Below are 15,485 nucleotides of genomic sequence, written 5' to 3'. Positions count from 1 at the left end.
GTGTGCTGCGGGAGTAAGGAGTAAGAGAATGCCCCTTGTTGTCGCTGGTGGCAGCCATGATGTGAGGAAGCCACTTGCCTGATAGAGGTTTGGAGCTGGGTAACTTGGCGCATCCACTTAAAAGTTCCTAGTGAATTGGAATGTCCATGAATAATTAAATCTTCGTTGCTTTAGATGCTAGCAACCAGTTGCCCCCAGCAGTTACTTTTTCTTTTTTTCAATTGTGCCCCAATCTTTTCTACCCCACATCTGAAAGAGATGAAAAGAAAGCCACTGTAGTATTGAACTGAGGTGGAAACCAAACAGAAATGTAGTATTCTACAATGCTTGTTAGAGAGCTAATGATTTAAAGGAAAGAAAGCAATCAGATCACCTACATTCTCCAAATAATTAACAAAGTTTTCCTCCTAAACTGTCTTAGCTGTATGCCAAAGAAGTTGTACTTTGTTTATTTACCTTCACATCACTGCCCAGGAAATGGGGCTTGAAAAGGTTAAATGACTCCCCAGATCACACAGCTTAAACAGCTGACAAGAGTTAGAATTTGAACTCTGTGTCTCTGGTTCTTTAGACCATGCTTTTCCCACCAAACCACACAGGTTACCAGTTGTTTATCATGACAGTGAAGGTCTGCAAAATAGATGCTTAAATTGTAAAAAGAACTTCCAAATGGCATAAGACTGAAAGTAAATGATACACAGAAGCAGAGTGCTATCTGGAGATTTGTTTAGAATCAACAATCATTGATTGTCCTTAATTGCTTAACTGTCCATCCTTTACAGGGCAGAGAAGAGGCACATAATGTTTCTCTGTGATTTTACGGTTCAGTTTCTAAAACATAAAGTTAAAATGTAAAGAGAAAGGTGATAACATGGATCTACTCTAAAATACATTGGTGTAGATTAGAAAATTGTTTTCTGAAAGGGTTACGTACTACAGGAGTCTAATGGCCTTTAAAATTGGTATTGTAAGGTTTTTTTTTTTTTTTAATGTCCAAATCATTGGCTACAGAACTCTTCTCACGGAGAGAACCGCTCTTGTTTAGATGATTCATTTGTGTCTAACTAGTGGGTCTAGTAAAAGATGGTAAACTAAATGGTGAGCTGTATTGTTCTACCAAAGAATATTTGAACGATATCATTTGCTTTATTTCCAAGAGGAAAGAAGATGGTTAAAGCTAGGCCATAGAAGTAGGGAATGGCTGAAGAACTTGGTTGATGGTGGAAGGGAGATAAAAGATCCAAGAGCACATCAAAGCTGGGACATTAAAGACAGACAGAGGTGGCCTTGAGAGTTTGACACTGCTGGGAATGTGCAAAAATATTTGGAGGCAGGATTTCAACTTTCTATAGAATGAGGAATGGGGGTTAAAGTGAATATTATTGAGATTATAAAGGGCAGGTGAATCTAGTTGATATCTGCATTATGGTTGATTTCACCCCATTTTATCATTTCACTTATTAAATAATACATAATGCATACTTTACATATTTCTGGGTCACAAGTTTGTACCTGTTTGCTCTAAATGACATAATTTATATTTTCAAATTGCAGCAACCCTGCCTTTATAGGTATTTTGTAAGTTAGAGACTTTGCAGGTTTTGAGTATATTAAGTACCCATCATCTGTGTGGGTTCCTCAAGTATGACAGAAACAATATGGATGCTAGTTTTAATTTAATGCATTGATTATGTATGCTTCTATTCAAGATGCTAATTTAGTAGAAAGATTCTTGACTGTAATTGTTTAGTATTATAAATGTCCAGAAAATATGGACAGTCTGATGTCATATAAAAATAGATAATAATAAGTTTGGTTTTGCATTTATTATAAATATTCCTATGATATTACTTTTATCAAGGGCTAACAATGAATGTAGCCCTCTAAACAATGACTAATAGGAACTCGCACTTAATGGCAGGTTATTCTTTAGGTAATTAAATTGTAAGCATGAAGTTTTAGTCTTTCAAGAACTGGAGAAAGTTTATGGAAGAGAGAGGCTTAAACTATTAAAGAAAGAAAAGGGCCTTGAATACTGAAAAAAAAAAAACAAAACCCTGGTAACTCTGGTTATTAGAAAAAAGAATTATAAGAAATCTGTTTCACACTATGCAATTCATTCATTCATTAATTCAGTATTTCACATACAATCATCTGTATCTTTTATGGAAATGGTAAGAAATTTTTATAAACAGCTACAGGATTGTAGCAAACTTCCCTCTGTAGATTGTCTCTATGCCATGCACTCTAGTTCATCTGAAACCTATGAGGAAGTATCATCATGTCTGTTTTGCATATGAGGAAGCTGAGCGTGGCTGTGTTAAACGGCTTCCCCAAGGATACAGTCATAGAGGACCCATGTTAATGCCACAGCCTGTCCTGAAACTCTTCCCTTAGACTAGTGTGAACCTGGCCACTGCATGTCTCCAGGACAGTTGCAGAAAACTTGAGATGGTTTTCCTCAATCCTGAATTTGCTGGCAGAATTCCAACCTGGAGCATGCTCCACCCTGTGTGTGGGGATCAGTTCTTTGCATCCCACTCTGTCCTGGTTGTGCATTAGCACTGCATTAAGAACCATAGGCATCTACTCCTGCAGTTTACTCTATTTAATCAACAGAGGTGTTTTATGTCATTAAAAGAAAATTAGCAGAGCCATCAGACTTGACCCAGTCTGACCATGTACCATGAGAGCAGTTTTTCTGTACACTCTATTTTATGAGTACTGTCAGCATTGACCAGTTGTTGCTTTTGAGTAGAATATGAGTTTGAGAGTCAGTGATCTCAGTAGCAGAGACAAAGGTTGCTTGTTTGGCAGTCGCTTGTCATCTCTCCAGTATGCACTCATCCATTTGTCACAACATTTTGTGGCGAGTTGCACAGGGAAGCTTAAGAAAAATGCTTTTCCCCTGTCTTGATGATAGAAAGCATTTCTCACTGCTGGTAGCATGGTGGTAACTTTTCATTCCTTCTGGCAGTTTTTAAAGACTTATTTGACTTTGGGGGAACCTGCAGTATATCTTTAAGTCACAGTTCAAAAGTATAAGACAGGGTTGCTCATTTTCAATTTTGGCTGAAAAGTCTTAACTTTCACTGTGGCACTTCAAAGTTAGAGAAAACTTGGTTTTAAAAATGGATGCTGATATGAGATGGCATATTTAATGACAGATGTATCTATAGAAAGCTGTTAAGATGCAGATTATCCCCCCTGGGGTGGGGGAGGGAGATCAAAACTGCCAATCTATAAAATATACTCGATAGAGGAAGGCATGGAATCTATCTTTGCAAGTGCTTTGATTGCAGGGGACAGTATAGCAGCATGTGGCATCGTAACCCAGAGCAGACAAATCAGCTTGATGACTTTCAAAGCCAGGAATACTGCTGCAGGCAAGGGTACTCCAGTCTAGGAGAAATTAAAACATATAGAGACTGTTATTAATTCCATATCTATTTTTGTATAGTCAAATCTGTATGCAAATCCTTAGCATCTCATTTCAGCAGATTAATCTAAAAGTGAAGAGTGTTATGTGAAGGGAATGTAATGATAAAGCCCTGCAAATGAGTAACACCGCTAAAGAAATGTGGGCTGCAAACTTGGATGCTTTTTTAAAATGTATTTTAGTATTGAAAGAAAAATGGTTTTTATTTATATGCTCATTTGTAAATTATTTCAAAGGGGAAAGCAATAGAACCAGTTTCCAAGGTTTTTCTTTGCAATCCTGACTTGGCAAAAGTTGCAGCACTAGGTTTGTTAGGCACCTCCTGTGGTTTAACATTCTAGAGGGAATCTATTAATATCACATAACTGGGACTTTAATTTTTACTCCCAACTAGTAACTTAATATCTCATTTCTAAGCATTGTCATGGGAGTGAAAATTTGTATGTAAGGGTAAAGAATCTAATTACTGAGTGCAGATTAAGAAGAAAATGTATTATAGATGCATTTGTGGAAGATAGTAAATAATAGTTCTGAAAAGCATGGAGATAAATTGTGTGCCCTGCTTGGGAGAGGGGATGTAATAGCTACATTCTAATCCATTGCTTGTATGTTTAATCTATAATGGGCAGAGTCTGATACATAGAGTAGTGTAAGTATTTTCAAATAGTGTCATAAAACAGATAGTTTACTGCCGTAGATATTAATTCTGTCCCATACTTCTAAAACAAGTAGAGAAACTTTTGAAGTCTTTAAATGATGGGTGGAGCTTTGCCCTCTGTTCCCTTTCAGTTAGAGAAGTGATTGTAGGCAAACTGGACATTAATCTGGTGGTTATGGCCCAGATCAAAAGCACTAGCAATTATTTTAACCCTGAAGACTTGTGAAGTCTCAAGAGATTAAATTATTCTTGTGTGGTTATGCTGAGAAAGAATTATTGAACATTCTGTTTTTAATCACACAAGAAAGGGAAGGTTGGGTGTGAAAGCAAACACAACTCTATATTTTGACACACATCCTGACTATATAGGCATTTCAGCCTTAGCTTTCTTAAGTGTGTTTTCCTTTCCTCTCATTTCATTTTTAAAATGAGATGTTCGATGAGAAATCCAGAGAAGACTTTCTTTGAGGGCAGGAAGCTCATGTCCGTGTTCTTTGTGGATTTCTCTGCAGACAAAGCTTTCGTTGATCTTTAAAATCTTAAATCTTCAAGCTTCTGAGAGAATTTTAAAAATAGTCCTCTAGTTAAGAATAGCCAAAGCCAATTATATGAAAGATATAATCTCCTTCCTGGGGTTGAGTGAGAGAGTAATGATTGGCCTGGATAGGTTCCTTCCACTTTATGTATTCATTAGTTTTGATTGATTATTCCAGCTCAGTTAAGGATTAGACACTAATACTCTGGATTCTCATTGACTTGACTCCTAGCCATGTAGTTGATGGTGGTTTCCTACTCAAAGTATTTGAACTGTCAAAGCAGAAACTGCACCACATAAGGTTAAACAGAGAAAGAAGACTTTATTCAAGACTATTGCAATAGGAGAGAGAGATCAGAATGTAGTTTGAAATCAATTCTATTAAGCAAAGTTTTTAAGAGGAGGATTTCTAAGCACTGGAGTGGTTTAGTAGAAAAGTACTGAAGAACACTTTGGGGGAGCTTGATTAATGGATGTGTTGTACCCATGCAGTTATTTCTGAGTTGAAAATTTTGGTCTCTGTGATTAGGCCATCTGTGTTTGGTGCTAATTGGTGCCTATCAAAGTTAGGGTCCTTGGGAGACTGAGGTTGCAGTGAGCCAAGGTTGTGCCATTGCACTCCAGCCTGGTCAACAAGAGCGAGACTGTTTCAAAAAAAAATTAAAAAAAAAGTTACCATCCTACTTTCCCATAGAGGCTGGGATATAGGGGACTATCTTCCTTGATGATTACATTTCAAAGGAATGGCTCTCTGGACCTTAAGGAAGATATTATTGGGTTGTAAAACTGGCAAGCAGCTTTTAAAATGATTTACATCTGAAAGAGGGAGAGAAAGAAATTATGATTACAAGTTTTCTAAAGTAAGTAATCTAAGAAAAGGGAGGTCAAAGGGCCTAGAGTCAGGAAGCAGCCTTTTTAAGTTTAGTCAAGCTAGGGGAATGTTAAGGCCGTCTTGGTCAGTATCTTAACAGTATATGTTTTTTAAATTCAAAAAATTCCAATAAAAAACTTTTTTTAGTTTGGCTTAATTTTATATCTTTATTGAAAAATTAGCTGCTTCTTTGTGACACTTATTAAAATAAGAGTTTTATTCATTTTACACCAGTGCCTAGAATGTGTAAGGCAATATTTCTAAAGATAGACTTCTTTGGTCCCATATCCTTGATATTTTATTATCTAACATTTAATATCTACTGGTGATATTTTCTTACTATGCTGTTTTATGTATTTTTTTTTAGAGTTTTTCCACTTAATGGTAAAACTTAAAGCAAAATGTATAACTTCTGGGTTTTACAGGGCTCAGTATACACTACAAGTATGAAAAGAAGTATGAGGACAAATAAGAGAAACTTAGCTGGAAGTGTGATTATTTTTTTAGTGGTTCTTGATTAGGTGGGTCTCAAGTCTCTTAGATCTTAGCAGTTGTCAAGAGGGCTTCAAAAGGGTTGATGACAATAGCAATTGCACTGAAGAGCCCTAGATTTGTGCTGCCCAATGTGGCAGCCATTAGCCACATGTGGCTTATTGAATCCTTGAAACATGGCTAATCTGTATTGAGATGCGTCGTGTCAAATATACACTGGCTTTTGAAGAGTTACTATGAAAGAAAAGAATATGAGATATATAAAAAATCTTAAGTTTTTTGTTGATTTCATGTTGAAATGATAATTGTGGCTATATTGGGGTATATAAAATTTATTAAATTTAATTTCACTGTTTCTTTTTACTTTTTATGTGGCTACTGGAAAATTTATCATTGCATATGTGACTTGCATATGTGGCTCTTATTCTATTGGACAGCACTGGCTTTACGTCTTTTTTTGATAAGTAATATCAAAAGATATCAAGATATCACTGTGTTAAGAGTACAGAGGTCCGAGCTTTAAAATTGACAATTTAGTGAAGGACAAGAATTTTCCGTTTAACTATGTCCCTGGCATAAATTGTATGGAGATTTGTCTGTGTGTAGTATGTTCACTCTCACTCCCTAATACTTTGCCCCTCATTCTGGCCATGCAGAACAGCTTGTCAGAATTGGGGCCCTCTTGGTAATGTCAGCATACTTGTTGCTTGCTCTTAACTGGATTGCTTCTGAAATGTTTCTTGAAAATGAAACTGCTTCAACAATAAGCTTCTTAATTATGTCATGGGCTCACCATGAGGGTATACAAACAGATCCTCAGCAGTAGCTAATTTTCCTTTAATTGTATCTCATTCTTATGTTGGAATATCCTGTTTCTTATTCATGAAAAGCTCTAACACATGTTAATCCATTACAGGTGGAGTAACTAATACGGCACAATATCAGAACAGGCTAATGGTATATGAACCTAACCAGGTAAGAATCATATAAGAACACCTCATTATTTTAATTAAAATGAATTTTAAAAGATTCCAGAGTAATTAGTAATTGGAATGCCAAGTCTACACACACAGATATGCATCTTGAGCTTATATAGAGAAAAGGAAGCATCTTATTAAACTGCTTTTTGGTTCATTTTTTTGTTTTGTTACTCAAAAAATTTCAGCTCCTCTAGTTTTGTGCTATACACAACACATCACCCTTTCAGAGTTTTGCATAATATAGAAATGATTTTAACTGTCCTATTACAATGTCCTTCTGGAAGGGGCTGCCATTCTAGGAGGGAATCATGCTTATGGTTTATTCTAAAACACAAGTATTAACTTAATTAGCCCAAATGACCTAAAACAGTATCTAGGACAACTCTAAAGAAGTATATGAAGAGTTTGAGAGATGGGAAGTATCTGAAGAGTTTTCATCTAACAGCTGGGGGTTGAATATGCATTTGGATGGTGCCTGTACCTTCTTTTGTCTACTACTTTTCATGTACACCCAAATACTATTTTTCCCCCAAAGGAAATATTTTTGTTCTCTTTTCCATATACCAAAATATGTATGAACCTTGGCAATTGTGTGCTGAATTTTGCCATTTCTATGATTTTGGTAATGTAAATATTTTTGATTATGACAGTATTCTGAAATGATTTGTAGGTTTAATATTCATCAGTTGAAGGTAATGGGATATGACACAACAGGTTGGCTTTGGCAGTCTGGGTTGGGACTGGTCACCAAATTTATGTCCATAGTGGACTCAGTGTATTTGGTATCTTTTTATTTTAGCAATTACTTGATTCTGTATTTAATGAAGGCATTTCTCTCTTTGCAAAGTGTGTTTCCTGATGTCATTAGAAGCTGTAGATTTCAGAGACCAAATGTCCGTGGGTCAGCTGTCTCAAGAGGGATCGTTAATTGCAGTTGCTTGAGTTTGGTGCACACGTGGTTAAAGAGGAAGAAGGTGTTAACATTTCTCAAATGAGTTCTGTTTCATGTTTGTACACACATGCTCTTTTAAAAAATTCTGCTGGCATATTGTTTACAGTGGGTACTGGCAAACATCACATCTGCTTGCATCTTGCTCAGAATCTCAATAACTCTATCATTCGGCCCTGGTGCTTATTTCTCTTCTAGGCCTTTGTGGAGAGTCGATAATGCCTGCCATCTGCCACAGAGCACATTGCTACCTGCCAACAGGCAGGCTGGGGTGACCTCTGCTTCCCCACCACTGATTAGTATTCACACGCTAGCTTATTAGGAATGACCCCACCAGGCCTCTCTGTTTCTTTGCCTTTGCAGTGGTTGGCGGCTCACCTGGCAGGCACTGCAGTGAAGGAAGCTGAAGATATAATCAGGGGATGCAGGCAGGCTTTGCAAACCAGATGGCATCCATAGTCTGGTGGCAGGGGACTGGACTGCTAATGCAAACATTGATTCCTAATACTGTAATGGGTTGTATCATAGAAAACACCTAAGAAAAGCATCCTCAGAGTTTTGAGTTAAATATATTCATGTGTAATGTATTATAGATATTAGCACAATAGCTGAAAGGCAGGCTTGACTCTTTTATTAAAGAAGACATTTGATTGGAAGGAAATTCTTATGATATGTTCGAAAGGGGGAACCGATGAATGCAAGCTTTTCAAGCCGTACAAATCACTTCTTTTGTTGAGTGTATCTTTAAAAGAGAAATTAGAAATGAGCTAGTCTATATGCCTATTAGAGTGGACCAATTTTTATACAAAATGTTTATTGTTGTTGTCTTTTGCTTCTTCCCTTACAGTTTTGTGAAATGGTGAAATTCTATGTATTCAAAACATCATATGACTTTTTTTTTTTCTGGCCGAAATCCATTTTTTTCTTGGCAAAAAGGAATCTGGGTTATTCCTGTATGCTTAGTGTTTAGGTAGAAAGAAAACTGTTATGTTTATTTACCTGTCCATTACTTTCTTTACTTACTTGTCCATTACTTAGTTGAGATTTAAAATTAAAGTCATGTTTGGTCTTCATTTAATTTTACAATGAGAGCCTTATTTTATGAAAGGTTGGGCATACTCTTCTCATTACTGAGGGTGAACCAGAACCAAATATTGGAGGTTTCACCATTCCCTAAAGTTATCATATAAAACTTAGTCTTCCAGCGGGGCATGGTGGTTCACGCCTATAATCCCAGCACTTTGGGAGGCTGAGCCTGGTGGATCATGAGGTCAGGAGTTCGTGACCAGCATGGCCAACATGGTGAAAGCCCATCTCTACTAAAAATACAAAAATCAGCCAGATGTGGTGGCACATGCCTGTAATCCCAGCTACTTGGGAGGCTGAGGCAGGCGAATTGGCTTGAACCTGGGAGGCGGAGGTTGCAGTGAGCCGAGATCATGTCACTGCACTCCAGCCTGGGCAACAGAGCGAGACTCTGTCTCAAAAACAAAACAAAACAAAACTTAGTCTTCCACCAAAACAAATAAATGTGTGCCTAGAAATAACCTTTCCCAATTTGGCAAAAGATGTGACTGTTAATATATTAAAGGAGGCTGATAAAAGGAAGTGTGGGTGGTTTGTTGCTGAACAAAATCTTAGCTCTTCCACTGATCTCAGGAGGTTAATTTTGGAAAGAACAGCAGAGCCATTACCCTATCTTATCTAGGGGCCTAAGGTACCCAGTGATTATCATCACATCATTTTGAAAAAATGAATATGCATTGAACATTTTTCATGTGCATTTTTCTAAGTGCTTTATGTATATTAGCTCATTTAATCTTCACAATAGGCTTATCAGGTAGGCATTATTATCCCCATTTTACAGATGAGAAAACTGGCACAGAGATATTAAGTAAATTGCTTAAGATCACTTACAAGTTATAAACCCAGGCAGTCTAGATCCAGAGACTGTTTTCTTAATCATTGCACCACTGTGTAAGGTATACCTAGCCATGTGCTTTCACGCTTAATGTATTTGCATGAATAAATTCTCTGAATTGGGTGAGATAAACATCATGAAAATTTCAATGTTCCCCTTATATAATTCAAAATGCGCTATAAAATGCAATGCAAACTAGCAGAGATGCCATGTGTAAATCGCAAAAAACAATTGGAATATGTGACTCTTTTGTACTTGTTCTCATGTAAGAAGCACATACCTTTCAACATATATAAACAACATCCAAACAGAATGTTTGATAAACATTAGGGTTCCCACTACTTATGAGGCACTCATTACTGTTTTCTGACATGGAGGTCTCCTACTAACAGAATGCACTTAAATTTCTTTTTTCAGAATAAGTGGATAAGCCGTAGCCCCATGCTGCAGAGAAGGGTCTACCATTCCATGGCTGCTGTACAAAGGAAGCTTTATGTTCTTGGAGGCAATGACCTAGACTACAATAATGACCGGATCCTTGTGCGCCATATAGATTCTTACAACATAGACACTGACCAGTGGACACGTTGCAGTTTCAACCTGTTGACTGGCAAGTACCTTTGATTAAGTAAATCAGGAAAAGTAGATTCAAGAAGTCACCAAACATGTTTCATCGACATCTTTAGGGCATCACTAAATATTAAGTGCATAGTTGTAGAAGAACCTGCATTTATTAACCAGAAAGATGTGTATCATTTATGTTCTAACAGAACTGGACTCATTTAGGTAGCTGAGCATCTGATTTCTCAGGGCCTATATTACCACCATTATGTACATCCTCATATGGCTGAGAGGCATGTCAAGTCCATTATCATCCATCAGTATTAACATGGAACTCTGATACAAATAGGAGGAACCAGACACTGAAAGATTTAATAACTCTTTACAGAAGGAATTTACTGTTACTTCTCACTGCTTTTAGTCTTATTTCTTGTGAGTTCAGGAGGAGCATGGTCTTCATTATTTGTCACTGTCAAATACTGTTTCTGGGAGTATTCTCCTAGAAATGAAACCCTTAAGTAGTTCTGTGCACAGGAGTTTAGCGGCATTTCTGGCCACAAATACCCATCCAAGCATTTACCACAGGGCAACATTAGGTATGGACCATTCTCATCCCAAAAAAGGATGAAGGTAACATGGTGAACAACTTACCCCTCATGTTTCTTTATGGAGTTAATAACTTTTCCCCCCTTGTCAGCTTGCATTGTTAACATCTATAAGTGATCAGATCCCTTCCAGGTCTGCTCAAATAATAGGAAAAATCATAAACCGAAAATGGTAGGTTGGGTTGAGACATTTTAGTATGCTGAGTGGGCACTCAATCCCTTGCAGCTGCTGCTGGGGGAGGCAACACTGGGAATCTAACCAGAGGGTTAGACGCTTGTATTGAGCTCCTGTTTTTGCAAAATGATTTTTGAGGCCCACTGAACAAGGACTTAGAAACTCGGGCCCTCGATTCTGGATCTGTGATTCTGCCTGCTGTAAGATCCAGCTTATTTATTACCCCAGTCAATCCTGTGTCAGCCCATCAATAAAAAGAGATTCTTTCACTCTCTGATGGCCTCCAGGGAAGAATATGTGGTAGTGAGTTATTCTGTCTTCTTTTTGAAATGGGAGGGGAAACCTTTCATCATTTTGGCGTGTCAGTATCTGGGGATTATCCACGCTGGTCCCAGCTCAGGAACTTTAATATAATCTTTAAAATGTTGGATATGTAAAGAAAGGTAGGATAGCAAGTTGATCAATCTTTTCTGCCGTTTGTCTTCATTTGGGGCATGCTAGGGGCATAGCTCTGCTTTATTGGCTTCTTGGAGTTGCAGCTGTTACTTTACAAATGTAAGCACTTGCCTAAAAAGCATTTGTGGGTACTAGAAGAGGTGTTTGCATTTCTATAATATACCTTATTTCCACCACTGTAAATTAATGGCATATGACATAGTATAGAATTCAGTTCTACATGGCTTACTATTGCTGTATTTAATGCTGTATTTACTAACTTGGCTGGCTAATAAGTGTTTTGGCCTGGTTCTGACCCGACACAGATTCATTCTCTGAGAAATAGTGCTTAATTTTTCTGAGTACTGGGAGGCAGTGATTAGTTGTTGCAAAAATCCCATGGAGTATACAAATGTGCCACAGGGGAAAATTGTATCCCTCAGTGGCAAAAGGGTTAATTAAAATATGTAAGAAATGGATTTTTTTTTTCCTTTTTATTCAATTCTCTTTACTTTAGGCCAAAATGAATCTGGAGTTGCTGTCCATAATGGGAGAATATATTTAGTTGGTGGATATTCAATTTGGACAAATGAGCCTCTGGCTTGTATCCAGGTGAGTGGTTGAAGTTCCTTTTGAAGTTTGTTCAGGTGGTTCAGTGAGGTTACATTCTGTAATGCTGCTACTGAAGAAAGAGATATTTATGTTTAGAAAGAGGCTTAACGTCTCCTTTTTGTGTGCAACTAGTTCAGCCACTAAACTTCATCCTGTATCCTAAAAGTGACGCTAAGTAAATTATTGAGCCCTATTAAAAATAAAAATGGGGATGAGCTTTGAAAAATATATGTAATATATATTGGAAACTGGGAAATTGGGATAGCTTTCCCTTTCTCATAAACCACTTCTAAAAATCTTTGGCAATAGTTCCTTCACATCCCTCAAGTTTTACAAATACTTCCTTTCCACACCATTGCCTTATTTTCTGTATTACACTTCATTCATTCCCATACAGTTCATTCAAGTCCCTGATAGGGACAGCCTCTGTTCCAAAGAATAGCTCTGGTGCATCAGCGTATGAGGAGCCCAGGCTGGGCAAGTTGCCAGCTGGGCCTTTCAGAAGAGCAATAGCCCTTGTTGATAGACACATTCATAGTCTTATTCCTATTATTATTTTACAGTTATTACCATAGTTTTCTATTTTACATGTTCTCTGATAAAATATTGACATGTATTAGCCCTGATCTTTCTTCCTGACCTCCAGAAAAGTATATCCTTATAACTACTTTTATTATCTAATCTCATCTTTATGGGAAGATTTTTAACAACTGCCTCAATATCTTTAATAGTTGCTGAACTGTTCAACCTTTTTCTTTCTTTATCAGTCACATCTCATAAGGTACATATATTTTCAAGAAACTTCCATGTTTTCTAAGTTTTCAAAATTGCTAGCATATAGTTGTTGTGTTATCCTTAGTTATATCTCCCTTTACATTCATAATATTGTCTCTTCTTCTCTTGATTTGTCTTGACAGAGGTTTGTCTGGGGAATTTAAAGTACTTCTATTATTCATATAGATGAAGTTTAAAAAAGTCGGCAAGGGTAAGGTAGATGAGGAAAATATAATTAACAAGCTTGTCTGAATGGATATGAGTTCTGACTGAGCAGTTGGAAAGAATATATTTTTCTTAGCATACATGGAATTTACAAAAACCAGTCATGTACTAGGGTTAGGGTTAAGAAAACTTTAGTTAAAAAAATTAAGTATTGTATAGTATTATGTATCTCTAATACAATGTAATTAAGTTAGAACTTAACAACAAGAACAAAAAAACCCTACATAACTGGAAATAATAAAACACATTGCTATATAACTTGTGGGTTAAAGAAGAAATCATAATGGAACTCAAAAAATTTCCCAGAACTATGATAATAAAAACAATACACAGCAAAGCTTGTGAGATATAGCTTCGTAAGTTAGAAAATGAACCAAAAAGTAATCCCAAAGAAAGTAGAAGGGGAGAGATGATAAAGACGAGAGAAAATTAATAAACTGGGAAACGATAATACAGGAGAAAATAATTATCAAAGCCACACACACACGAAGAACCACATAAGATTTTAAGGGAGTTCACTGAAGGCTGCCTTGTACTGGTTTTAGTTAGTTAATGGAAAGCTGCCTTAGACTAGAGCTTCGTCCTGTCTTTCGAATAACAACAAATGAGCAAACTTTTCCCCAAAGAGTGCTTCTAGTCTTCATCCAAGCATGTATTTGGTAGTCTTTCATAGTCTTTCAGGTTTCTTTTTAGTTTTTACTTTTCAGAATTGGTAGAACTTAGAACTGGGCAACAGTTCTCTATGGTGCTGGAACGCTGTTTTTAAAGTGGCTTTGGGACCCTCATTTGATCACTTTTGCACAATGGAAGTAAGTTTGGGTTTCTCATGAAATAAAATTGTAAATTTTAAATACATTTATGAGCATTTGTCTACTAATTTTAGTATCAGATTAGCTCAAGGAATAGAAAATGAGTGGAAATCATAACATAATGAAGAAATAAAGAAAACGCTGTACATATCAAGTATAGGAGACCAGAGTGCTGCCATAGTGCACATTTTTTCCACATCTCATATTTTGTTAAGAGTCTTGAATGTTAGCTTGTAAGGCATAGAAACTTAAACTTCGTAGTCACATCATTTGTTTTTTGTCACCAAAGAATTTTTCTGTAGAATGATCACTAATCATATACACTAATTAATTGCTAATGACATTTGACTGTTTTCAAACAAATCCATCCACAAGAAATGAAGAGTTATACAAGTGCGTATTTTAAACCACTGAGGATGTTTGAGAGTATCCTCATAATTATGGTGATTCTCAAAGGGGATTCAATTATTTTTTTAAATCAATACCTGTATTAGTAGAATAAGTTTCACCTCTGAGATTGTACAATAATATATTCTAATATATTTGCTTTTAAATAAAAGTCAGCATGATGGGTATTTCTGTGTTCCAGTAGCCATTTTGATGAACAGAATCAATCCTTTGGCAAATGCTGTTTATTCCTCTGGCTGCACACTGGTCCGACAAAGCACAAATTTGTTAATTTTTTTTTTTTTTTTTTCCTGACAGTGTGTTGCTCTGTTGCCCAGGTTGGAGTGCAGTGGCGCGATCTTGGCTCACTGCAACTTCCGCCTCCTGGGTTCAAGTCATTCTCCTGCTTCAGCCTCCTGAATAACTGGGATTTCAGGCGTGTGCCACCATGCCCAGCTAATTTTTTGTATTTTTTAGTAGAGACAAGGTTTCACCATGCTGGCCAGGCTGGTCTCAAACTCCTGACCTCATGATCCACTCACCTCGGCCTCCCAAAGTGCTGGGATTACAGACGTGAACCACTGCACCTGGCCCATTTGTTATTTTTAGGAGCCTTTACTATTAATAGGTAACAAGTATCCCTATAAGCATATGGATTATCACTTAAAGAGATGTTTGAAATAGAGGTATTCAAGGATAGTCACATGTATCTTTCATTTTAGTTAAATGACAGCTGGTTACAGGCTATATTATCATTCATTCTGAACTAAAGCTCAATTTTTTTTTTTTTATGTTATGGATGACTACAGAACAATTTGTTTCAATACATTCACAGTAATAAATTGATGGTTGGAGAGAATAGCTACATGTTCAAAAGTAGGCCACTTCTTTACTACTTAAAGAATATCCAACAGAGGCAAGATGATGGAAGACTGGAATAGTATTTATGAGAAAATGCTTAACTGTCTTTCGAATAACAACAAATGAGCAAACTTTTCTCCAAAGAGTGCTTCTAGTCTTCATCCAAGCATGTATTTGGTAGTCTTTCATAGTCTTT

General features: G+C 36.8%; 1 protein-coding gene across 5 annotated transcripts in view; it reads left to right on the top strand.

The window, feature by feature from the left end:
• Positions 1-15,485, top strand: part of KLHL32 (kelch-like family member 32) — a 226,282-nt gene that overhangs the window by 199,128 nt on the left and 11,669 nt on the right. For all 5 annotated transcript variants that reach the window (XM_011968388.1, XM_011968387.1, XM_011968385.1 and 2 more), the window contains 3 exons: positions 6,912-6,970; positions 10,263-10,455; positions 12,139-12,233. In XM_011968388.1, the coding sequence (XP_011823778.1) occupies positions 6,912-6,970; positions 10,263-10,455; positions 12,139-12,233 (347 nt within the window). The remainder of the gene's footprint in view (positions 1-6,911; positions 6,971-10,262; positions 10,456-12,138; positions 12,234-15,485) is intronic.

The sequence above is a fragment of the Mandrillus leucophaeus genome, unplaced genomic scaffold (assembly GCF_000951045.1).
Source record: "Mandrillus leucophaeus isolate KB7577 unplaced genomic scaffold, Mleu.le_1.0 Scaffold841, whole genome shotgun sequence".
Classification (NCBI taxonomy): Eukaryota; Metazoa; Chordata; class Mammalia; order Primates; family Cercopithecidae; genus Mandrillus; species Mandrillus leucophaeus.
This window is presented reverse-complemented; position numbering and strand designations above follow the sequence as displayed.